The sequence below is a fragment of the Crotalus tigris genome, unplaced genomic scaffold (genome assembly GCF_016545835.1).
Source record: "Crotalus tigris isolate CLP2741 ecotype Arizona unplaced genomic scaffold, ASM1654583v1 scf7180000017666.379230911805:20528666, whole genome shotgun sequence".
In the NCBI taxonomy this organism is placed as follows: Eukaryota; Metazoa; Chordata; class Lepidosauria; order Squamata; family Viperidae; genus Crotalus; species Crotalus tigris.
In genome coordinates, this window is record NW_024096552.1 from 20,149,527 (window position 1) to 20,175,978 (window position 26,452).

At 34.6% G+C, this 26,452-nt stretch overlaps 1 protein-coding gene across 37 annotated transcripts in view; it reads left to right on the plus strand.

Moving 5' to 3' along the window:
• CLASP2 (cytoplasmic linker associated protein 2) overlaps positions 1 to 26,452 on the plus strand; it is a 194,387-nt gene that overhangs the window by 128,046 nt on the left and 39,889 nt on the right. For 12 of the 37 annotated variants that reach the window (XM_039336918.1, XM_039336919.1, XM_039336928.1 and 9 more), the window contains 6 exons: positions 2,956 to 2,979; positions 8,652 to 8,669; positions 12,476 to 12,577; positions 12,707 to 12,733; positions 21,528 to 21,698; positions 23,091 to 23,198. In XM_039336918.1, the coding sequence (XP_039192852.1) occupies positions 2,956 to 2,979; positions 8,652 to 8,669; positions 12,476 to 12,577; positions 12,707 to 12,733; positions 21,528 to 21,698; positions 23,091 to 23,198 (450 nt within the window). The remainder of the gene's footprint in view (positions 1 to 2,955; positions 2,980 to 8,651; positions 8,670 to 12,475; positions 12,578 to 12,706; positions 12,734 to 21,527; positions 21,699 to 23,090; positions 23,199 to 26,452) is intronic. The other 25 variants (XM_039336924.1, XM_039336948.1, XM_039336936.1 and 22 more) reach the window with 8 other exon arrangements.

Here is a 26,452-nt window from a genome sequence, read left to right on the forward strand (position 1 = left end):
ATTCTTTGCAGGAAAGGGGGAATAAAACTCATACCAACTCTTTTTCATGTTAAGGTGCAAGCAATAAGATAAAAAATTAGATAGATATGAACAAGTGTGTTCAGCTTGCAATTATTCACCGTTTTAAATTATATCCGTTTTAAATGATATCATTTAACAGTTTTAAATGATATCCATTCAGTATATTACCCTTAATTTAGAATTATTAAAGCAGTTGTCAGTCCATACATCTGGGCTACAATAGTCAGATGTCCAGATCTGGATTGGTATAGTTTTTTGAAAAAAAAAAAGTGTGTATCCTCTTTACTTTTTGAAGTATTATTGTATCAATTGGATTCCTCACTTTCTCAATAAGGCAAATGAGGTTTTGAGTTTTTCCAGACGGCAGCTGGAAAGAGAAAGAGCTTCTTCTAGTCAGCTCTCCATCCTGATTTTTTAAAAAACTTTTTTGTTGTTTCTACTGGAAAAAGAGAATGGAATCGGTGTTTTATGGGAATCAATTAATTTTATATTATTTTACAGGTAATTTGTATGAAGTGTATATTTGCCTCCTCACCCAGCTCCCTTTTTAAAGTGTGGTGAAGTGTGTCATAGGAGGTATTTATTTGTACATCAGTCTATGGGACATCTCCTTGAAATACATTTATTGGGCTAGGAGAGAGATTGCTACTGTGTTTCCCCAAAAATAAGACCCAATCTTATATTTTTTTGATCTTATTTTCGGGGAATGTCTTACCTTAGCACAGTGGTTCTCAACCTTTTTAATGCCGCGACCCCCAACCGGTCGTAAGTCGAGGACTACTCAATCGGTCATAAGTCGAGGACTACTCAACTGGTGCAGCACTGTTTGCAGAATGGGACTTGTGGCAGGCTCAGCAGGGCAGACACAGCCTGGACAATTCCTATTGGCTTTTGAAAGCCAATAGAATTAAGACTCTATTCAAGAGAGTCTATTCTATTGGCTTTCAAAAGCCAATAGAATAAAAGGGAGTAGCACAGCTAAGGAAAAGGGGAAAAAAATGGCGGACTGCGTTGTTTGGCGACTCCCATGAAATGGTCATTCAACCCCAAATGGGGTCCCGACCCACAGGTTGAGAACCACTGCCTTAGCACTATCACAGCTAGGCCTCCCATGCCCCAACACCTGTCGCGCCACTGCCCAAGTAGCATTGCACCGCTACTTGCAACATAATGTTCATTGCGCACAAGGCTCTTTGTGCTACTGCCACTCGCACCACAAGGCTCATTGTGTCAATCGTGCTACTGCCGCTCACACCACAAATCTTGTTGCACCAATTGCACTGCTGCTGCTACTGCTCACAGAATCAAGTCTTAGCTTGATTTTTAGGTGAGCCTAGTACAAGCCCTACCCCAATAATAAGCCCTAGTTTTGGGGCGAGGCGCATGCCTAAAAATCAAGCTGGGGATGGAGTTGCCCCACGTGCCCCACACCCACTTACCAGGCTTCCCATGAATCAACAGCTGCATCTCTTCACCAGCCCACTTCTTCTGTGGCATCCTCTGGCCTGCATTTTGCAGTCAGAGGCTTTTCTGGAAGTTCTCTGCAGCCGACACCAAGCTATGGATTGAATCCGTAGCTCGGTTCTTGGCTGCAAAAGCCTTTCCAGAAGGCCTCTGATGAAGCTCCATTCTCAGCTGCAGAATGAAGCTGCTCCTTCAGCCGCAGAAGAAGTGGGCTGGCTGGCTGGGTGGGGCTATCGATGCCGCGGCAGCAAAGTGAGTGGAAAAGACACCCCCCAAAAATAAGATCTGGTGCCTCTTCTGGAGGAAAAAAAAAATAAGACCAAGTCTTATTTTGGGGAAAACACAGTAGTATGTCTAAATTGATAATATTAGAAAGCTAGGTATTGCATACAAATTTCATCTGTGTATGTTATTTATTGCCTATTTTTCACTCAGGGGCAATTGTTTTCAGCATCTTATTTTTTTCAAGTTAACATGTATATTATTCCACAAATGAAAGAAAACAAATATAACCTATGTAGATTTATTTTAGGGTGTGGTCTTTTTTCCCCTGTAGCATTAAATTCTAGTTTAATGTATTTTATTGCGTCAAACTTTATAAACACTGATTCTTTGTATATTTAAAAAATATTATTGTAACAAAATAAACCTTGGCTGTTTGTTGAACTAGTCATGCTTACTATTTAACTGATTTTTTTTTAAAAAAAAAAAATCCATAAGTTTCCTATTCTACTATCTTTATACTAGTGAATTTTCTTTCTTCTTTAGGACTGTGATCTCAAATAATTGTTCATTTGAATAGAGTCCAAACATAAATATATTTTAGTTCCACTAAAATCTGTGGAAGATTTTAATCATAAGTAACTTAAGTCCCACTGATTTCCGTTTAGAAAAGCATGCCTAACCAGGTTTAGATCCAGTTTATAAATCATACATGCAGATCTATATGCAGCTCTGTGTGCATCCTGCAAAAATAGGATATTCTGGCTCTTTTTTAGCCTGAACTGTCAAATGTCTATGTTGGGTCCCCAACCCCCGGTTCACAGAACAGCATCAGTCCACGGCATGCCAGCAATTGATCCACGCAAACAAGCAAAGCCCCAACCATGGGATGCAGGCAGCATGTGAAACCATGCTCCCTCTGGTCCATGGAAAAACTTTTCTCCCTGGAACCAGTCCCTGGTGCCCAAATAATATCTATGTGATATTATGACAACACAGGTATTAATAAAATTCTTTATTTTTAGTACCATTGGTACTAGATACTATGTTTCATTAATAATTTTGGAACTGCTTGTTTGCTAATGATTAGTATGTGCATGATTTCAGTATTTAAATGTTTGTAAATTACTCATATCAATATATGAGTATTACATTGATTGCCTTAATTAAGATTTTATAGTTCCTTGTCAGTAGTTTGTCTTAACACATTAAGTTTTCCTGTTTCTTTGCTTGCTACTCCAAAAAAAGAGGATACTTCTGATAAGATGGATGGTAAGAGCCTGTTTTGTCTGTCAATTTCTAAAACAACTGATTTTGTGACTCTGTACACATAACAAATTCGGTTTGAATAACACACTCACCTAACTTCTAAATAGTATTAGATTTTCTTATTAAAGCATTGATATAAATACATATGTGGGCATATGTCTGTGCAGCTCTATTCCAGTGCTGCTTTAGATAAGATTTGTTAATATGATTTGTATAGTATTGTTTATTTTTGCAAAGCTAGTCTTAAATACTTGAGCAAGGGCATACCTTGATTTTTCTTACTATCAGTACAATAGTTGAATTTAAATTGCAATATTTAACCTTAAGTTTTGTGTGTTAATATATAATACATATAATTCATTTTTAATAACCATCTATTATTTTTGTTTAGTTCTGCTTTTTAATTTTTAATTCTTTATTAATTATTATATAATGGTTTTAGGTCATTATTATTTTATATTCATTGTTTTATTGAACTGTTATATATCTCCCAGAATCACTTTCTGTAGATGGGCACCCATATATATTTCATCAATCAATAAATAAATTTGATAAATAAAATAACCTCCAGTTCATAAATTTTATACTTCTTATAGCCTGTTACCAAATGTAATTTTCGATATGTTAACTCTGGTTAAAAAAAAAAAAAGGTCTGGTGATTTAAATGTTTATTCTAAAATATGTTTTTGAGGAATACATTTCATTAGATGCAAAGAATTGAATGGAATCCTGAGACTTCTTGTGTGCATGCATGTGGATGTGTTAATAGTCTATAATGACTTTAATATTCTCATACACAATATCAGTATATTGCCATTAACATAATATAAAAGCAAGGCAGAAAATTTTGCTTAATGAAAATTATAGATTATAGACCATGTGGAAAAGTTTCAGAATAAAAAAGCTTGAAGAAGGTATAACCAAATATAGTTCTTAACTATATATAAGTATTTATAACAAAATATACTTCTAACCACATTTTAAAATATAGTATGGTTCTATATATACTGAATAAAGCTGTAATGGGATGCCAGAAAGTATGAGAAAATTGCCATTGTGGGTTGTATAAAAATGTATAAAGTATTTGCAGTATCATATAAAACTAATATATTGTGCCTCAGTTCTTCTGGAATTCAAATATAACATGACCAGATAGACTAATGTGGAAAAACATGTATGGGTGGATGAATGACTGTATATCTTAGTTCAAAAAGATTAGATTAGATTAGATTAGATTAGATTAGATTAGATTAGATTAGATTAGATTAGATTAGATAACCTTTGTTGTCATTTTTTACTGTGGGCACCACAGCACGTATTAAAAATGAAATTTAGTTGTTTGCTCTCAAAGTGTACACATACATAACACATTTAAACGTACTATATACAACATATATATAGATCTACACCCTTACATATAAATAACTTAAATATTAATTAATGTCCATCTTGAATACATAACGGAAGGAGAAAGTGAGGTTTATTTTTTAAAAAATTATATTGGAATTTTTTTTAGTCTGCAATGTGACAAATTTGGTGTATTGTATAGGTAATCTTCAAGTTACGAATATAATGGAGCCTGCCCATTCCATTCGTAACTTGGGGGTTCATAGGAGTGAATCATATACCTTGAACATGATCACTCCCTGCTTTCGCCCACGCATTTGCTAATTGTTAAGTGAACATGAGGCATGGGGGAGGTGATGGAACAGGCCACCTACTTAAGACCATCTAAGGCCACCTGCTTAAGACCATCTAAGGCCTCCCCCGGCCCACTGAAATACCTTGTGCTCCCCACAATTGCTTTTCTCTCCCCCCAATTTTGCCATGCCGGGTCACTTACCTTGCGAAGATCTAGCAAGCTATCTCCTCTCCAGTCTTTCTGCCACAAAAGTTCACGGCACTTCCAGTCTCCACAAAATGTTTGCAAGCTGACAGGAGACTTTGGATCAGCAAAATCGTCTCAAAGCATCTGGCATGCTTACAAACAGTTTGGGTGCCAAGACTGGATCTTATGGCTTGAACTCCCACGAGATTACAGCACCCAAAACCATTCTCTCTTGGCGCAAAAAGCATTTCCAAGCCGACTCCCTCAAATACAAAGAAACCGCGGCAGAGAGAAGACAAATCTTTGCAAGGTGAGTCCGGTGCAGCAAGATGGGAGGGAGAAGCAGTTGTGAGGAACAGGGGGGGGGGAATAGGCCCAATGTTGCAGTTCATAAGGGCGAACAACTGCCATGGTGCTACAACTTTCATAATTTTGAGATTTGTTCATAAATACTACGGGGCTCTTATCGCGTAACTTTGAATGTGCTAAATGAACTGATATAACTCAGGGATTACTTTTATAGTTGATAGAATTTTAGAGAAAAATATACTAAATTATAAGGAGGAAGAATCTTATGAATGTTAGTACTGGGAAAACTATTAGGAATAGATCTGTATAATAATGATCTAGCTGGGATAAAATAGTTCCTGATTTTTGAAAAGAGTGAACCAGTTAGAAAATTTGTGGCAAAGAGACTGGAGAAAAATCTCACCGGCTTAAAAAAAAAACCATTCTCTTTAAAATATTCAAGTTTACAGTAGTGGCAAAAATTGTGGAAACCTTTTGGGAAAAGTGTACAGTAGAAATGCCACCTTTGATTAAATTTCCACCAAATTTTTCTTCTAATTTCTTTATAACTGTAGCCTTATTCACTTAATAATACTATTTTACATCGCTTTCTTGGCAACCAGTCAACTCTTTGCACCATTACTTTAATTTTATTACGTTTTACAACCTCACTAAATGAAAGGGAAAAAAAACCCCAACCAACTTGATAGCAATCATATAACACACTGAAAAGTGTCCTCCTCTCAGCTTCAATATATGACATCAATAACTGAATCCTACTGTGATCTGATTGGCTCATTGCCAAAACAAGATGACACCTGATTGGTTCTCTAAACACTCACGCTTATTGGCTACAATCAGATGAAGGAAAGCTACCTGATATCAACCTAAACAAGTTGTGCTTCCTTTTTCTAGTTATTTGGCTATAACTTTTCATAGAATACAGTACAAATTGAACAAACTATGTTGTATTACATTCTTGATTAAATTATCTTTCCAATGATATATAATTTTATGGTACTACTTCAAAATAAAGTGGTGTTATTAGCCATCAAACCTCAAAAATACACTTTCCCCAAATGGTTTCCATAATTTTGGCCACTACTGTATAAAAAAGTCTGCATCATTGGTATGAGTTAAAATTATAAATATCTTATTAACAGTGGGAATTCATAAAACATGTGACAATATTCTTGGATTTATTATAAGAGAAGGATCCTTAACTTTTTGAAATTCATCTATTCTTTTTATTATTAATTTTATATGAAATTTAATAATCCATCTATGTCATAAAAATATGGCAAAATACAAACAAATATCTTTTTTATAACAAACATAAATAGCAGTATATAATTTTGGGATTGCTAGAAAGCAAAGGGGTAATCAGTCACAAATAAATGCTGCATCTGCAGTCTGCACATTCCAGGTAACTCTTTTAAATCAAATCCAAAGCATTACATAGTCCCACAGTTACACAAATTATGAGAAAACATTATGCCATTTCATCAATAATTTGTATAAAAATTAGATAATTGGATACAAACATAGAAATATAATTATACTGGTATGTAACCAAAGAGATAAAAATATCAATTCTCACCTAGTTCCCAGCTAAACTATTTAAACCTATTAGCAGCCATGGTTTTAACATGCATTTGTATGTACATATTCTATGGCTGCTCAAATTTTTGGAATCTAAATGGAGAGGTAAATAAAAATGCTTCTAATTTGCAATAGAATAGAGTAGAATGGAACAGAAGAGACAGAATAGAATAGCAATTTGTCTCCAGTGCATAAACTTTCAGTGTACATACAAACAACAAAGTAATATAATCATTAAGATACAAATAGGAGAGGGTAGTAGAAAAGATTAGAAGGATAATAGTATTACAGCCATACTACATGGTTAAATATTCTTAAGCATAAGATAGTATTGTGGAAATTAGGTGTTCAGCAGAGTGATGGCATGAGGGAAAAAACTGTGTGTCTAGTTGTTTTGGCATGCAATGCCCTATAGTGACATCCTGAGAGGAAGAGTTGAAATAGTTTATATCTAGGATGTGAGGGGTCTGCAAATATTTTTTCTTTCTGACCTGTGCAGTATACAGGTGCCAAAGGAAGGCAGGCTGATTACAGTTTTTTTTCTGCAGTGCTAACTGCAGATGTCTGTACTTTTCCTGTTCTGTTGTACCAAACCAGACAATAACACCCCTTGTTGAACCTTGTTTCCCTATCACAGGATGTCTAGCATAAAACAGGTATTTGCCAGCCACAGCAGACTATGCTATGGGATTAAGCCCTATGACAAATCAAATGACTCCATATCTATTCTAACCATCCTACTAGATCTAATAATGTCATATAGAAAATAGGGAATCATAAGTATATCTTCCAGGGTGATGTTATTGACTTTTGTCAAAAGTGTCAAAATAACTTTTTATAAGATGAGACAGTCCAGTCTTTTCGCTAAATGGAAAATAATTTACATTACAATTGACAGTAACATTTCAGTCTCTTTGCCTCTGTTAATGATTATAATGTGGCTGTTCTTAATGAGCAACAAAACATTAGATTGAATTTGTGAAACAAATGAGCTTCTATTTATCAAGAGCATCATCTCCATCTCCTGTAGTTTGAATAGATATAATGTATTTTATTGTATCAAGTGTTCACCAGTTCACTATTACAAGGATATCTGTTACATTTAACTACTGTTTTGAAACTAGCCACTTCTTGTCACAGGTTAATGTACATTTGATGTATATATGTATATTTGTTTGTTTGTTTATAATATACCAAAATAAAGTATATATATTTCACACAAAAAATTGTTCAGAATAAATGTGCAAACTTTTAACATACTGGAGGATTATATCATAATTTCTGTAATCCAGGCTCATTTTTTCACTCTTGTCTTAAATGAAGAAAGTGTCTGGCCAGTACTGAACTATTAATCCATTGCACTGTTTCCAAGATTGAACTATCAGTCATTTGATTTTGATAACAGAATGCATTCACTGGGTTGATTAAGTTATAGGCACAATTATTTATTTATTATCTTTTTAGTAACTTTTAATGAAAATGAATAACGCACAATTTATCTTGAAAAATGATCCAATTCTTGATAACCAAGGCTTCCATTTCTTCCTAACAATATAGACCTAGTATTGAACCAAGATTAGGATTTTGTCATGTGAATATAGTTAATGCTACCCTTGAGTTTTCATGCATTATTCATAACCTGTGGAACAGCTCTAGCATAAAGTCATCATAGCAGATGGGAAAGTATAATACAAAATTTATTAGTCAAATGGCTGTCCAATCTCTTTTTAAAAGCTTCCAGTGATAGAGCACCCACAACTTCTGAAGACAAGTCATTCCACTGGTTTATGTCACAGGACAGTTGATTGGATCTAAGGAATCATTTCATAGCAAACTATAAAATAGCACTATTAAATATTTTATATGCATTTTGGAAGCCAAACAATTATTGCTTATCAAAAACAAAAAAAGAGCTTTTGTTTGGAATATCATTGTTTTGATATTTTTTCCCATTCAGGAACAGCTTCTGAAGATGGTAAGACAATAAAAGAGCAAATCTTAATATTTCCATCATCATAAGCCATACTGTATGCGGACCATATAGTCCATTAACATGGTCTTTGGAGTTATTTATTCATTTGCTTAGCTAATAACGCTTTGTTGCTGCAGTATTTGTCTTTTTTTCAAATGCAGATTGGCAATAACGTATCAATATCTATTATATTTTAAATATGTAAACTTTTTATTTGCTTTGCTATTAAAAATAGTTAGTGAAACTTTTGACACACTAGACATTCTCATGCTTTTGGGAATAGGTGCTACTATTTACTCAATCTTTGAAATTTATTTTGGCATCATGATTATCTAACTAGATATCAGTGTTCAGTGTCTGAGATTTAGATCAAATATTGTCAAATGGCAAAATATTTTTAAAACACTAACATGAGATCCCCAAAACAATGATCGGGTTTTCTCCCGCGTAAAATTGGAAGTGTCTTGCCGATGTTTCGACGAAGTCCCATTCGTCATCTTCAGGCTGGTGTTTTCAGCTTCGTGCTTCGATTGCTGCTCGAAGCACGAAGCTGAAAACACCAGCCTGAAGATGACAAATGGGACTTCATCGAAACGTCGCCAAGACACTTCCAATTTTATGTGGGAGAAAACCCGAACAACCGCAAAAACATTTCATTTGTAGCAGATTATCAATAGAATAGTGGTGCTTTTTCTAAGGTTGGCTCCAACTTCTTTATAAATAGAGCACATTTTTTTTCATATCATACAGTGAGGAAAAAAATTATTTGATCCCCTGCTGATTTTGTATGTTTGCCCACTGACAAGGAAATGATCAGTCTATAATTTTAATGGTTGTTGTTGTTGTTAGTTGTGAAGTCATGTCCGACCTATCATGATCCCATGGACAACATTCCTCCGGGCCTTCCTGTCCTCTACCATCTTCTGCAGTCCATTTAAGCTCACGCCTATTGCTTCAGTGACTCCATCCAGCCACCTCATTCCCTATCGTCCCCTTCTTCTATTGTTCTCAATCTTTCCCAGCATTAGGCTCTTCTACAATGAGTCATTCCTTCTCATTAGGTGGCCAAAGTACTTGAGTTTCAACTTCAGGATCTGGCCTTCTAAAGAACAGTCAGGGTTGATCTAGGACTGACCGGTTTGATTTTAATGGTAGGTTCATTTTAACAGTGAGAGACAGAATAACAAAAACAAAAATCAGAAAAATATATTTCAAAAAAACTATAAATTGATTTGCATTTTAATGAGTGAAAGAAGTATTTTACATCTTCGAAAAACATGACTTAGTACTTGGTGGCAAAACCCTTGCTGGCAATTACAGAGGTCAGACGTTTCTTGTAGTTGGTTTGCACACAGCTCAGGAGGGATTTAGTCCCATTTCTCTCCAAGTCATTAAGGTTTTGAGGCTGACATTTGGCAGCTCAAACCTTCAGCTCCCTCCACAGATTTTTTATGGGATTAAGGTCTGGAGACTGGATAAGCCACTCCAGGACCTTAATGTGCTTGTTCTTGAGCCACTCCTTTGTTGCCTTGGCCATGTATTTTGGGTCATTGCCATGCTGGAATACCCATCCATGACCTATTTTCAATGTCCTGGCTGAGAGAAGGAGGTTCTCATCCACGATTTGACGGTACATGGCCCTGTCCATTGTCTCTTTGATGCAGTGAAGTTGTCCTGTCTCCTTAGCAGAAAAAAACTCCAAAGCATAATGTGTCCACCACCATGTTTGACAGTGGTGATAGTGTTCTTGGGGTCACAGGCAGCATCCCTACTCCTACAAATACAGCGAGTTGATGCCAAAGAGCTCTATTTTGGTCTCATCTGACCACAACACTTTCACCCAGTTCTCCTCTGAATCATTCAGATGTTTATTTGCAAACTTCAGAGGGGGCTGTACATGTGCTTTCTTGAGCAGGGGGACCTTGCAGAGCTGCAGGATTTCAGTCCTTCAAGGCATAGTGTGCTACCAATTGTTTTCATGATGACATGGTCCCAGCTGCCTTGAGATCACTGACAAGATCCTCCCGTGTAGTTCTGGGCTGTTTCCTCACCATACTCATAATCATTGAAACTCCATGAGATGAGATCTTGCATGGAGCCCCAGACTAAGGGAGATTGACAGTTATTTTGTGTTTCTTCTATTTGCAAATAATCGCACCAACTGTTGTCACCTTCTCACTAAGCTGCTTGGTGATGGTCTTGTAGCCCATTCCAGCCTTGTATAGGTCTACAGTCTTGTCCCTGACATCCTTGGACAACTCTTTGGTCTTGGCCATGGTGGAGAGTTTGGAATCTGATTGATTGATTGCTTCTGTGGACTGATGTCTTTTATACAGGTAACAAGCTGAGATTAGGAGTACTTCTTTTAAGAGAGTGCTCCTAATCTCAGCTTGTTATCTATATAAAATATACCTGGGAGCCAGGAATCTTGTTGATTGAAAGACTATCAAATACTTATTTCACTCATTTAAAATGCAAATCAATTGTAACTTTTTTGTAATGAATGTTTCTTGATTTTTTTTGTTGTTATTCTGTCTCTCACTGTTAAAATGAACCTATATTAAAATTATAGACTGATCATTTCCTTGTCAGTACAAAAACGTACAAAATCAGCAGATCAAATAATTTTTTCCTCATATTTCATAATTTTTGAAATTATGACAGCGATTGAATGTTCGTCTAATATATAGTCATTTGACAATACAGAATCATTCAATAGACTTTTTACTTACTTAATTCTGAACAATAAGACTTACAGAATGGATTTATTTTTATTGAAGTAAAAATAATGATTGTTTTGGTTATTTAACATCTTAACAAAATAGTGGCACTTTGTATTCCTTCTGTTTGCAGGTCAAATTTTTTACATTTACACACATTACAGTGAATGGCAGAAATTCTGTCATTGCATGGATTTGAGTGTGTTAGTTATAGACAAAGCGTATTGGGTATAAGAAACTTAGTTTGATAACTTCATCAAGAATTGAATGAATACAGGCTCTCATCTCAAAGACGGTACATTATCCTCTGTGCCTGAGTAAATAATATATTTTTGTAGGAGACCTAAATGATTTGGTATCTATTTAACAAAATTATGTGTTGAAAATCTTTGGTGTATTTGCTTTTCTTTATTTTTATTTTTTTATATACTAACCAAACATGATACTAGGAAGTTTCAAACACTTGAGCAATTCTGTTTTGGGAACTGAAAAAAAAAGTTGGGTCTTTAAGTTACTTTTAATCTATCCTGCTATTCTTCAATAAAATGGAATCATGTGAATAGTTTTAGAATGTTTTGGATTTTTAAAAAATAATAGAATATGGCTGTGGGTGTGTATATACACACACAAACATAAATATACGCACACACATACACATATTCATATAGATAATAGACATTGATATCCAACTTGAATATGAGAGACAGTATACACTTCAATTTTGATATGGTACATCTGTAACAGTAACATACACTGTTTAAAATAAAATATATTTTACTTTAAAATAGAAACTATCGTATCGATGCATAAATAATATTGTATATAATTTGTATTTAAAATATGATAGATTATTTTATTCGATGTTTATATATTTAAGAGATACTAGTAGTCTTTCAATGGGAAATGCAGGATAAGATTAAAGAAGGAATTATTACCTGCTTCATCTATTAAATTTTTACAAGTAAAATTTGCTAAGAGTTGAGAAGTAATGGAGCTGATTCATTATTTCAATTACACTGTAGCACTGTTTCTCTCCCAATTAACTAGATTACTTCTACACACACTTCTTTCTTTTTCTTTCTTTTATAGGACGTGTGCGAACCAAATTTTCAACACCCTCTATTGGAATGGGAAATTCAAAGGCAGATTCCAGAGGCCGGAGTCGAACAAAAGTTGTATCTCAGTCTCAACGTATGTATTGCTTGTCTCTCTTAACAATGTTTTAGACCCATAAATCTACTGTACATTCATTGACCAAAGGATATGGTCGAAATATTTCTTAAGAAACACTACATACTGAGTTGTTGTTCTGTGCCATAGGTTCATCATCGCCAGACAAAAATGAAGGTATTTTTTTTTCAGTGTTTCAGTGTTTCGGGTCAGTAGTCTGCATGCTTTTGGAGTCTTTTATACTTTGTGTTGTGTTATTTTGAATAAGATATTGAGAAAAAGAAAAATTAATCCTTTCAGTGTAGAAATTTTTAAAGTAGACCTTTCTGCACTGGGAAATCCTATAGTTATTTGAGGTTTAAACAGAAAGAGAGCAAAAAGTTAGTGGGTGTTATAATATTTCAATGCCTGAAAACATTTTAATTAACTACAATTCAAACATTATAATTCAATAATTGAAATTCCATCCAAGTTTATTGTTATGTAGAATTGAATGTATTTTTCCAAAATTAGTGAACATTGGAATGTATTATTCAAATTATATATTTCTAATACATTTATGTAACTATAATTTTTAACCTACTGTATTTTGTATAAATGACTCCCATATTTTCTTATATTTATCCATACAAAATTCACATATATAGGCAATTCACTCATAGGTGGCAAGTACATTCAGGTCATCAATTCTTTGAGTGAAAGCAGCCATACGTTTATTTTTCAAATACTGCAATATCAGTTTTTTGCCCTTAGGACACAGAGAATCCATTTTCATTTCTTCAGTTGTCAGATTCCAAATACTAGAATATTATCCTCTGAAAATTTTAGGATTGTTCTATTAATTTAACAGGGTACCGAAAATGCTCTTAAGTTAGACATTGGTTTATATTTTCTTTTGGTTGGCTAAACATTTCCTTATTCTGTTTTAATTTTGGCAATTGGGACTAAATCTTGAAAAGAAAGCCACATTACTGTCAACTCTAAAGAGAATGAGTTTTAATTTAATTTTTCAAACCTCTCTAAATAGATCTCACAGCTTTTAATTGATATACATTTGAGGAAAGTAGAAGCATTGTTAAAAATAATGTTATTTTCTAAAATATAGAATGCATACTTTCAATGTATTAATGGTGAATACATTTACAAGCATAGGCAAATATTCCTTAAGAGACTTATGAGAATGATCTTTATGTTTAATGTCTCACTTACCACTTCTTCCTTGTTATAGTATCATAAACAATGTTGCATATTCTAAAAGATGTGTAATGGATGGATGTATTTTCTGTTTGCAATAAAACTATAGAAATTACTGTTGCAAACATCTATACATATTAATAAATAATTGTAGGGTGGATAAATATTCTGAGGTTTTGTTCCTGCAACTTTCATGTTTTGATTCTGAAATTGAATGTCTTGACAAATTAAATCACTTCAGTGGCAGTGGGTTTTAAATACTGCATCTAGTCCAAAGTTCACTTACATACCATTATTTTCATGCTTATGTGTTCATGACTTTTTGGCTTATATGATTCTTAAGTGTCTAAAATTTACATTTCAAATATATGTACAAATATATTTTGCAACTACATATATATTTATCAGGTAGTTATAATTGATTATTGCTCCTTGTTCCTTAAATATAAAATGGCAATTTTAGAGAGAGAGAGATAGGGTGTGGATGTGGATATATGTATTCAGATGACCTAATTCTTATTCTAATGAAAGACAAGGTGAAAGTCTAACATAGTGTAATAGATACATTGTAATATTTACTTATTAATACTTGAGGCCAAGTATTCTATCCCAGAGATAGTCAACTAAAGGCTTAGATATTAGGCTGCAAAAATAAGCAGCTACCTGCTTACCTGATAGGATTCTTCCCTTGATGAGGAGCTTGAAATTCCCTTGTCTTCTGATGTTGGACAATTTTAATTTCCATTCTGTAAGGATCATCTCTAGTGAAACTCAATAATTAATGCATAGTATGGGATTGTTGAAAGTAATAATCAGGTTCAATACTTGTAAGTGGGTCCATGCTTGTCTCAAAATAAATGATTTGTGATCAGAATATGGAGAGTATTTCCACCAACCTTTTACCATCATCAAACAATTCCTAGCACCTTTGATACTGGATGCAACTCAAGACCTCTATAGAGCACACAAACCATTTCAGATGGTCATCCTAGGTCTCTCAAAGCTATATTTAGCTGGTTTCCTGCAAGTTTTGGGGGTTTTTCCAGAAAACCCGAAAGCTCCTTTCTATTTGGTAATAAACAGCAACCAAACACTTGATATGATTGTTCCCAGCAGCCTGTCTGTTGATTAATTACAGATTTTTTCCTCCCAGAGATGGAATAGCAAAACAAATAAATCTGTTTGAATGTGGGTATGAGCTCAATTTCAAGCTTACACCTTTTCACCAGTAAGGGAGGTGAAACATCCTTCTCCGATATTGCATCATTAGGCTATTGATTGGACTTGTTTAGACTAGGGAACAAATTATTTCAGTTTTGTTCAATCACATTTTAGGCTTGGTACTGGGACTGAAGCATGACTTCCTCTTACAGATAGCCTTCATTGTGATCTGGATGGAGAAGTATATTCCTTCTGTTTTTTTATACTTTTCAGAACTCTTTAATATCATCAATCAAGTATTCTTCTGACTAGCCTGCAGGGATTGAGGCTGTAGGCACAGTTTTAGAAAAATTCTGTTTCTTATTTAATAGACAATTCCAGTCACTGGCTGTAGGAGAGATGAACCTTGGTGAAGTGTCACAGTACTCAATCTCTCCCTACTTTTTAATATCTACATGAAAACAGCTAGGGGTGATCATCAGTTTGAGGTCCAGTATCCAGGTCCAAGTTTTGACACAGGATCTAAAGACTATGAGAATCAAAGTGAGACAAAACAAGCTGAAGTTGAACCCATAAGACAGCGGTTCTCAACCTATGGGTCGCGACCCCATTTGGGGTCGAACGACCATTTTACGGGGGTCCCCAAACAATGCGATCCGCCCTTTTTCCCCCTCAGGGGGCGCCGCCGCGCATGCGCACCGCACATGGGGCGGCGCTGCGCATGCGTGGCGCAGCGCGCATGGGGGCGCATCCGTGTGACCGGGGGTCGCCGTATAAAAAGGTTGAGAACCGCTGCCATAAGAGATAGTTATTGTTTATCCATCAGAGATTTCTATGTCTCTTGTCTGTTGATAATACTATCCCTAAAGAAGCAGATTGATGGCTGGGAGTCCTAGACTTATAGTTATTGCTAGAAAGGCAAGTAGATGCTGTGGCTGATGGTTCGTTGTCAAGATTTGCTGTGCCAGTTTAGCCTTATTTGGAAGACATGGATATTGCAGCATCATTTGCTTGGACTATCGCTGGTGCACTCTGCACTTTCTTTGAAAATCACCTGGAAACTAGTCTTAAAGTTGCTTGCTGACTCACATCAACATAAATTATCTAAAAGTGCTGATTTTGTTTGACTCTGAATTAGCTCAGGGACTGTTTTATGCAATCAACACAGTCTCTCCCAGCATGAATTTATTTATTTATTGGATATCCAATTTGCACTAGCAATTCTGAGCAAGTTACCTTTGGTTACAAGTATAAAACAAAGGAACAAAAAACAAAACGTGCAAACACCCAGTTTGAGAATATTTTGTGGTCACCTACTTTTAAAGGATACAAACAAACAAGCAAAGGAAATAGAAGGTTGTAAGAGATATTTTCTTTTTTTTGAACTTGTTGTCCTTCCTCCTGAAATACAGTCAGCTCCTACTTTATTAATTTTTCATAAACTTCTTAAAACAAATACCAGGTAGTCTTCACTTAGCAACCAAAACTGGGACTGATACTCAGTTGTTAAGCAAAGTAGTTGTTAAGCGAAACAGTGTACTGTACTTATGATCTTCCTTTCAATTTTCCTTCGCTTTTCAGATGTGCAAAAGTAGTAAATTCAAGGATTAAAAGCTATTTTTCATCATTGTTGTAACTACAAGTAGTGGCTAAATGAGACAGTCACTAAATGAGGTCTACATGTACTGAAAGGAAAATTTGAATTGTGATTGTTACCATTTACTTATTTGTATTATTTGTATTTGTATTATTTCTTTTTTATCCTTTTCGTAGCTGGTTTTCATGTATTATAAGCATTTTTTAAATTTTTCCCTTTAATTGATTAATATTATTCTGTTAATATTTTAATAACTTTATCTTTGTATAAAGTTAAAAACCTCAGTGAATACTGCCACAAGTAATATATGTAATAAATAAATTAGCTAAAACAACATTAAAACAACATTATTTTGACATTAAAGCAGTTCAGATTTCCATTCTTATTTTCAAATAATTAATTTGATAAAATTAAGGTGAAAAATGGTAATCAAATGTTTCTGTACTATAGCCAGTGTATGAAAATGTATACGCAGTTTCAGCAACTGTTTAATCTCTATATTAACCTGAAACCTTTCCTGATTGGAAGCATTCCAAACATTTAAGCTTGTGTTGAAATTTACAAGAATGAAGCTTAATGTTGAGTTTATATGAAACAGCGGGTTCAGAAGTCTTAGCTGACTTTGTCAGGGAAGGAGTAGGATTGGGTGGATATTTTCAGCATTCATTTAAAGAAGCTTTTTACTCCTTGTTTGGTGCAGAAATCCAAATTAAAGCAACTCCACAGATGATCACCTCTTTGGGTAATTGATTGTTCTGCCTAGGTGGGTGGATTTTTCATAAGTTGTCTCTCTTTTAGGAATAAATCTAATACAACTCCAGTTAATGAAATCAAATATATTCATTACTCAATATAGAGATTGTTTAGTCGAGATAATCAACTAAATATCCCTGAGACTAGCTAACTTTTACCCATGCCATCACACCTCCTGCATATTTGCATTAACTCTGGCACAAATCATGTATCATTTATTAATGCCAGAATATTTACTTCAATCAATGGTTTGAGTCTTGTGGGTATATACCAGTAATGATGGAATTAACCTGCATATGCATAGTTTTGTACTGCAGTTTTCACTAAAAAAAACTTTAACAATATGGAAGCATAATTATTTTTTCTGTCATCATACTTACAAATGCAGAATCATTCAGATAATGATTCAACGTGCAGGTAGATTTTAAAAGAATTGGACAGCCATCTTTAGTTGCTTCTTCACTTCTGCATGAATTTCAGCTATGGAATTCTTGTACATTATCTTTCCTTCACTTTCATTTTCTTTCATTGGATTCTATAAAATGAAAAATACAATATTATTTTTCTGTACCTATTAGACATTCACTTATACCTTTGTTAGAGCTTTCAACAGTTTGATGTGACATTTCAGTTAAATTCATTACTTTACAGTTCTTTGTTCAAGAGCTGAAGAACTGTAATTATACAGCTTCTGTCTGTGTTGTATATAAGCAGCTGAGCTTGATGGAAGCTACTTAAATGCACTGCTTTAGCCCTAACCCTCTTGTGGCATTTCCAGCTTTTTATATGAAATGACTAAAGCTTTTTTATTTCCATTCACCATTCATTATTAACCTGCTCTGCTCCCTCCCTCTTCATGGATTTTAAACCCTTGCCCTATTCCTGCCTTTACACTTGTTCAGGATCACAGTCTGCTAATCCACAGTCTGGTGGTAAGGTTTTTTTAGATTTTGTGTGTGCGTTCTTGTTTGACCATCAATTGCAGGATCCTATTCAGCAGAAACATTCTGTATTTGGGTATACAAGAAGTATGTTTCAGGCCCAAAAATAGTAATTATATATATGAAGACTCAAAACCATATTGAGAACAGCTAAACAATTTCAACAGGAAGTACTAGGGACGCATTCGTGATTTTATACGTTTTTTCCAATTATGCTAATAAGGAATAAAAAATATTGTCACATATTTCAATCAAGCATATTTTATGTATGAAGATTCAGTTTATGGTCTGCATGCTGTTTTCACAAATCTTCAAAAAACAATTTGAAATAAGTAGTATTTTTAAAAGTATATAGTTAGTGCACAGTTGCAGCCTTGGTAAAAGATGTTATATATGCATTTGGAAAAAAAAACAGATTTGACCAATTTACAGTTGCTTTTTCATTATCCTGTGTGCTCAGAAATAATACCGTGAGTTGATGAATGGTAATATAGGGAAATATGAATAGGTTTTCATTCTCCAAATTATGTAAATGTTGTTCTAATTCCCTGAATATTTTAATGCAATTTTAAAAGATCTACAATGTATATATTCTTATACCTGGTTTGATATAAATCATTTTTCTGCTGCATAGACTCCTATATAAAAAGAGCATATTTTCAGTATTTCCCAGACTTCTGAAAACTGAACTATACTCCAATTTCTGAAACAAAAATTAGCAAAATTCCAAAAATATTTTAGACAGCAAGGATTATACCCACTTAGTGAGGCAAAAGGGCTGATTATATGTACTTGTTTTATCTCTTTCAGAGATGAAGAAATACTGTTGTCTTAGTTCAGTTCAGTTCGGTTAGAATATATCTGACTTTCTGGATCTGATTTGTTTTATACTAGAACCTACTGGACTACCAAATGAACCCTGGTGCCAAAAATATTTCTCATTTATTCAGAAATATTTTAAATGTAACAGAATAATTTTGGCAAAGAAGTTAATTATGTTGATACTGTGTTTTCCTAAAAATAAGACCCACCCAGAAAATAAGTCTTAGCAGCATTTTTAGCGTGCAACTAATATAAACCCTACCCCCAAAATAAGCCCTAGTTAAGAGCCCGTCCACTCTGTCCAACTGTCTAGTTGCTTGCTGCAGCAATGGGGCAGAGGGCCGCGCTGTGCACTGGTACTGCTGGCACAAGGTGAGGCAGGTGGTGGGGGGTGGAGCTTCCCCATGTGTGCCACACCTGCTTATCTCAGGGCCCCCACAGTCAGGCCACTCCCCACTTGGTGACCTCCCCCCCACTCTTCAATGACCCAGCTGCCCATCCACATCTTCCCTTCCACTCCCTTCCAGAGCTGGACTGTCATGCTACGGAGGATGGACAGGGGAGGCTTGGTCCCCTTACCCGGTCCCCCTCCACCATTTCGGAGCCAGGGGGAGTGACAACAAAAGGCTGCCACCACTGCACATTTGCATCCGCAGCTGGAGGGGCTTTCTTCTGTCTCCGCTTTGCCCTGCAGATGCCACCAGCTTGGGAGGGAAGTCAAAGGGAAGAGGCGGGCAGGGAGCTGGGTCATTGAACGGGTGAGGGAGGTCACCGAGTGGGAAGTGGCCTGTCTGCGAGGCCCTGAGGTAAGCGAGGGTGGGGCGTGAGGGGCAGCTCCACCCCATGGCAGCGGCACCAGTGCAATGCACGCTCTTCTGCCCTGTTGCAACCATGCAAAGCGAGGCAGGTGGCAGGGCATGGGTGGCCTGGCTGGAGGGGCATAAGATAAGCAGGTGCATAGCATGTGGGGCAGCTCCACACACCCCCACCTGTTTTGCCTCAATTCTTAGTGGTGGCATTGGTGTGACGTGAGCGCTCCTGCCCCATTGCGGCCACAAGCAACTAGATGGTAGGATGGAATGGGCGGGCAGCCGCAAAATAAGATATCCCCCAAAAATAAGCCCTAATGGGTCTTTTGGTTCAAAAAAAATATAAGACCCGGTCTTTTTTTCAGGGAAACACAGTATTTTATAATTTTTGTTGATGTACTAGAAAATCCCAAAGGTTTACCAGTAGATACAAATTACTCTCTGATTGCTGTTTTCATAGAAACATTAGAGCCTTATGTTTCATTTCATAAATCACATATAAGTATGATAATGTGTACAGTTTGGGAACTGCTGTTATATTACTATAATATGCCACTGCATAAATAATGATAACATAACATTTGCATGAGCACTGTCTTGCCTCATCATCTTTTATTGGGTTTATTTATTTCTTACTGTTACAATGTACAATGAAATTGTTTGTATGTATGTGTGTGTGTTTGTGTGTGTGTGTGTGTGTGTGTGTGTATACATACATACGTACACACATGCATATACACACACACACACACATACATACATACATACATACATATATATATGTTCTGCTATAAAGCCTGCTCAAGTCAGGGTGACTCTCTAGGAAGATATGTATTCAGGATTGATGTTTCATTTCCAAATTATAACGGTTAAACATTACTTCAAATTGATCACATATCCATAGCTAGAAGCATATTCTAACTCAAGCCTGTTCTTAGAGTTCTTTGTTTAATTTTCTATCAAGTTGAAGTAGTTTTTATTTAATTTTACCATTATGCTGAAAAAACAAGGGTAATCTACCTAGAAGATTTTGTTTTACAACATTGGAAGCCCACAGGTTTCCTACTTCTTATATGGAGGCTTAAGGATCCAAAAATAAAAATACATTTTCTATATTATAGTAGATTTTGTGAATTTGTTGATTATTGATTATTTTGTTCTAATCAATAGCTAGGTAAAAGTAAATTCATAAATATATGAATATTTGTATATAACTCAGAGCATTAATTTTTCTAAATGTATGTTTTCTTACTAATCTACCTAATCTCACAGGAATTTGGAAGCTGTTTAGTAATTTCACCAGTTTTATAAGTGATCAGATAGTTGTAAAATTGTATTCAAAAGTGGAATGTGAGGAAAATAATGGCACCAAACAAGTCATGTAAATTATGTTAGATATATTTTGTTTCAAATATATCAGAATCGTGAAAACAGTAGCTGGTAATGATATTTATACTGGTAAAATTCGCCTAATACTTTTAGGGATAACACAAAATGAGAATCAACTCTTATTTAATTTCGTGTTAAAAAGCAAAACAATTAAATGCATTTTTGGACATGAATTGATAATACCTGCTGACTAGATGTCAGACAGTATACTTTTCTAGGTTATAAACAATTTCTTCAAGTTCTTCCAGGCAATTGAAACTTGTTCTACGTAATAGAATTGTAACACATGCTTTGTTTGCCTTCAGCTGGAAGCCGTTCTGGTTCTCCTGGAAGAGTTTTGACTACAACTACACTTTCAACTATGAATACAGGTGTTCAGAGAGTACTCGTTAACCCTGCAACAGCACAAAAACGGAGCAAGATTCCTCGAAGCCAAGGATGCAGCAGAGAAGCCAGTCCTTCAAGATTGTCTGTTGGTAAGATCTGTTCATTATAGCCTGCAGAGGTTACACTGTACTGTCTCGCACATAACAACTGAATACAGTAAAGACAAGCTATGTCTCTTCTCACAGAAGTAGCAATATGCCACCAAAATAGTAATTTTCAGCAGCAGAATTCCTCACAATAAAGTCTAAAATAAGTAATGCAAATTCTATCCTTTTCCTAAAATTTAGGCTAATCATTTCAGCACCATCCGAGTAAAATCATCATGCTATCTCTAACACACACGGGCACAAGCACACACACACAGAGACAAACCATAGCCTTGCAACGCAGCACAGTCCTAGAATGAAAGGGCTCATATATACTTGAGCACACTTTTCCTGAACATGTGACTAAAATGCTATTGATTCTGCCTTTTCAGTTTCTGAGATTAGTATTGCTTTGGGAGAAGAAAACATAAATGTACATTTTTTAAGATATCACTCAGGTTTATTTTAAAGCATACACGTAACACATTTGGTTCCTGTAGCTTAATATAATTAGCCCTGTGATGGAACATGTTTGTAAACCTTACTTTATCACTTAAAAAACACACAATTCTTAACATTTATGAAATAATTTTGAAAGTAACTATGAGACAATATTAATGTATATTATTTTATTTAAACTGATGAACACGTATATACTCTAGGTGTAATAATACCATCTATTTTCCCTGAAGATAGTTGTATGTTTAATGTTGATTCATATATCACTCAATTATAACTTGTTTATCAAGTCAAGAAGTTTTTCTGGGATTATCTCCTATATTCAGTGTAAGTATATGTATATATATGTGTCTCTGTGTGTGTGTGTGTGTGCGTGCGTGCGTGCGTGTGTGTGTGTGTGTGTATATATATATATATATATATATATATATATATATATATATATATATATATATATATATACACACACACACGTGTGTGTGTGTGTGTGTGTGTGTGTGTGTGTGTTGGGGAGTTTTCCCAACGAAAGCTTGGCAACCTTTTAATATAGTAAAATACTTTAATTAAAGTATTTTAACTTTAAACTCTCCTGGTGAACGCGCTTTATTCATTCCATTTATAATTATGCCCGGGAGTCGCATTTTCACCATCATTATTGAATATATATATATATATATATATATATATATATATATATATATATATATATATATATATATGTTTGTGTGTATATATATATATATATATATATATGTTTGTGTGTATATATATGTTCGTGTGTGTGTGTATAATTAATATAAATAATAAAGAGTGCTTTAAGAATGCTCAGTACTGTATTGTAGAAGTGAAATCACTTGGGATTGTATTAAAATGTGAACTTTTTCTGTATCTTTCCCTTTTTGTGCTGCTGTTGGTCTGTCCCCTGAATCATACTAGCTCGAGGTAGTCGCATTCCTCGGCCTAGTGTGAGTCAGGGGTGCAGTCGAGAAGCCAGTCGTGAAAGCAGCAGGGATACAAGCCCTGTCCGCTCTTTTGCACCCCTTGGTAAGTACATGGAGAGCTTGTTCTGCATGGTTGTTTGCCCCTGATTATCTGCTAATATAAGCTGAAGTTAAAATAACAAATAAATATTTCCCTGTGTAAAGGACATGGCGATTTGCATACTTTGGCTGAAGAATTTGTCCATCTGAAGAGCTTAAAAAATCTCCCGTGGAATTGTAGAATAATTGCACAATCCAAAGGTGCATGCAAAGTATTTCTAAAGTTTTGTTGCATACATCAATAATTTCTTCAATATATATATTTCTGATGAACTTTTATTAAAATGAAAATCTGCATGTATGCAGTAATTTTAGCAGAAAGTCTCCTGTCAAATCTCAGATTCAAGTTTGGAAGTTCTTGTTAAATGCAAGGAAATGAAATTTGATGGGAAAATTAAAGATAGTCATACCTCTGGATTGTACAGCACACTGAGGTAGTAGATGTATCTTTTATTTCTATGATGCATAATTTTATTCATTGCTTTGAATAAAATTGGTTTTGATTTTTCTGTAATTATTAGATTTGTTTTGATTTGATATCTGCTTAATATTTTAGATAATTGTTTAATGTAAAAGTCAATATTCAGTTCATTATAATGATGGCAGTGAAGATTCAAAGGAATAGAGTAATGATTAGTAATTTGAATTTTTTATCATATTACATAATGGGCAAATTTTGCATAGGTATTCAAAAGCTGTATTTCATTTTATAATTATTGCATACTTTCCAATATTCATTCTTTTTAAAACATAACGTTCTAACCTGTTAACTGGCTCATTACATCACCATAGTAATTATTGATTTGAATTTCTAATTTTTAATGAAATTAGATGAGTACAAAATTATTCTTCCTTGTAGTTATATTTTAATGTAACAAGTTTGATTCAAGTGTTATTATTAACTAAAGCTATCAATATTTCTTTTTTTAAAACTTTTTTAAAAAGTTTACAGCAGGTTTTAGTATACAGTAATGGCCAAAATTGTGGAAACCTTTTGGGAAAAGTATACGGTAGAAATACCACCTTTGGTTAAGTTTCCACCAATTTTTCTTCTAATTTCTTTATCACTGTAGCCTTGTTCACTTAATAATATTATTTTACATCGCTTTCTGAGCAACCAGTTAACTCTTTGCACCATTACTTTAATTTTATCACGTTTTATAAGCTCACTAAATGAAAAAACACACAAAAAAAACCAACCAACTGATAGCGATCACATAACACGCTGACAAATGTCCTCTTCTCGGCTTCAATACATGATATCAACAACTGAATCCTACTGTGATCTGATTGGCTCATTGCCAAAACAAGATGACACCTGATTGGCTCTCTAAACACTTATGCTCAGATGAAGGAAAGCTACCTGATATCAACCTAAGCAAGTTGTGTTTCCTTTTTCTGGTTATTTGGCTATAACTTTTCATAGAATACAGTACAGATAATTGAACAAACTTTGTTGCATTACATTCTTGATTAAATTAAATTTTATGGTACTACTCCAAAAAAAAGTGGTGTTATTAGCCATCAAACCTCAAAAATACACTTTTCCCAAAAAGGATCCACAATTTTGGCCACTACTGTACCATACTATTTTAAAGCCTCAGTTTTGTGTGAAATCCATCAGTACAATGGCACTGCTTGACACAGAGCCCTGCTTATGAAGTTATTTTAATTAATATCTCAAGATTCAATTGCTTTTAAGTCAGAAAAATTAACATTTAGTGTTTCTCTCTAATAAAAAGATACATAGAATCATAGGAATTGAATATATGACTATACATGTACATGCATAAAAGTATAACATATTTTCTTATATGCATTTGTTAATTTTGACTACAGCAGATTGTATTTTAAACAATGAAAAATAGTCATTGTGCTTCTGCTATACTCATTTTATTAAATTATGATTAAATTGTTTTTATGATTTGCATGATATACTTGATTTATATGATGAATTAAGTCTCATGTTAATTATGTGTGTTATCTTGCAAAATTTGAATCAGTGCATTTTTATTTCAACATACTTTACAAATTTAACAAGAATTTCAATGGTACTATCTGTAAATTTATAACTAAGGTGAACAGCTGTTGTATATCATTAGCTTCTGTAGTTTCTGCAATAGTGAATTTTATTTAGAAATACTTAAACTAAATAAAAATTAATAGTATTTTAACAACCAAAGTATTTTAACAATATCATGCCAAAGTTTTAAAGCTGATTACTTCCAATTCCTACATCTTCTCTATAAAATTATAAATTGCTTTGCACTTTATTAATCTATTATAGAATATAAGCAAGACTAGAAATGCTTTCTATAGGTAGTCCTCAACTTACAACCACAATTGGGACTGGAGCTTCCATTGCTAAATAAGGTGGTCATTGAGCTCAGACAAGTTTTTTATCATGGTCATTAAGTAAATTTGGCTTGCTCCATTGACTTCACTTGTTGGAAGCCCTTTGGGAAGGTTGCAAATGGTGATCATGTGATCCCAGGATACTGCAACCATTGTAAATACCTGCCAGTTGCCAAGCCCCTGAATTTTTACCACATGACCATGGGATGCAATAATCATAAGTGTAAAAACTGGTCATAAGTCACTTTTTTCAACATTATCATAATTTCAGATAGCTACTACAAGAAGTACCTGTATTCTGTTTTTTTATAAAATAGCTCCAAGTGACATGTTCCAGGAGAGTCACAGATGAAATATTACCAGGAGACAACCAGGAGAACTTGGATAAGACCTTTATAACCTTGATTTTCATTTGGTAGCCACAAGAATAAGTGAAATGATAGTACTGGTCACCTACATGCCATTTAATCTATACATAAAGTAGCTAAGTAGATTGTTTTTAATTTAAAAAAAATCTCATGTATGTCCATCGCTTTGATTCATTTGTGTGTAAATTTGCCAGTAGATGCAACCATTATGGACTACCACCCAGCCTTCTAAACCAGTTTTTGCACTCTGTCTGCTTCAAAGGTGTCACTATGAACAACCCCTGCCCAGAATGCCCATTTCAAGCTTGTAGTATTTTGCAATCTAATTGAACTTTGCTGGTCTGAAAGTTTGGAGGGATCAGATGTGGCTAATTCTTGGACTGTGAAGAAAGCTGGGGTCTAGCCAAATAAGTGGGAGAGATAAATTCCTCATGAATCCTGTAACAATGAGTGCCATATTCTTGTCAAAGAAACAATATAGCAGCGCCCATAGGACCCTTATCTTTTGTCTTCTTTATAGTTTGATAAATTACTA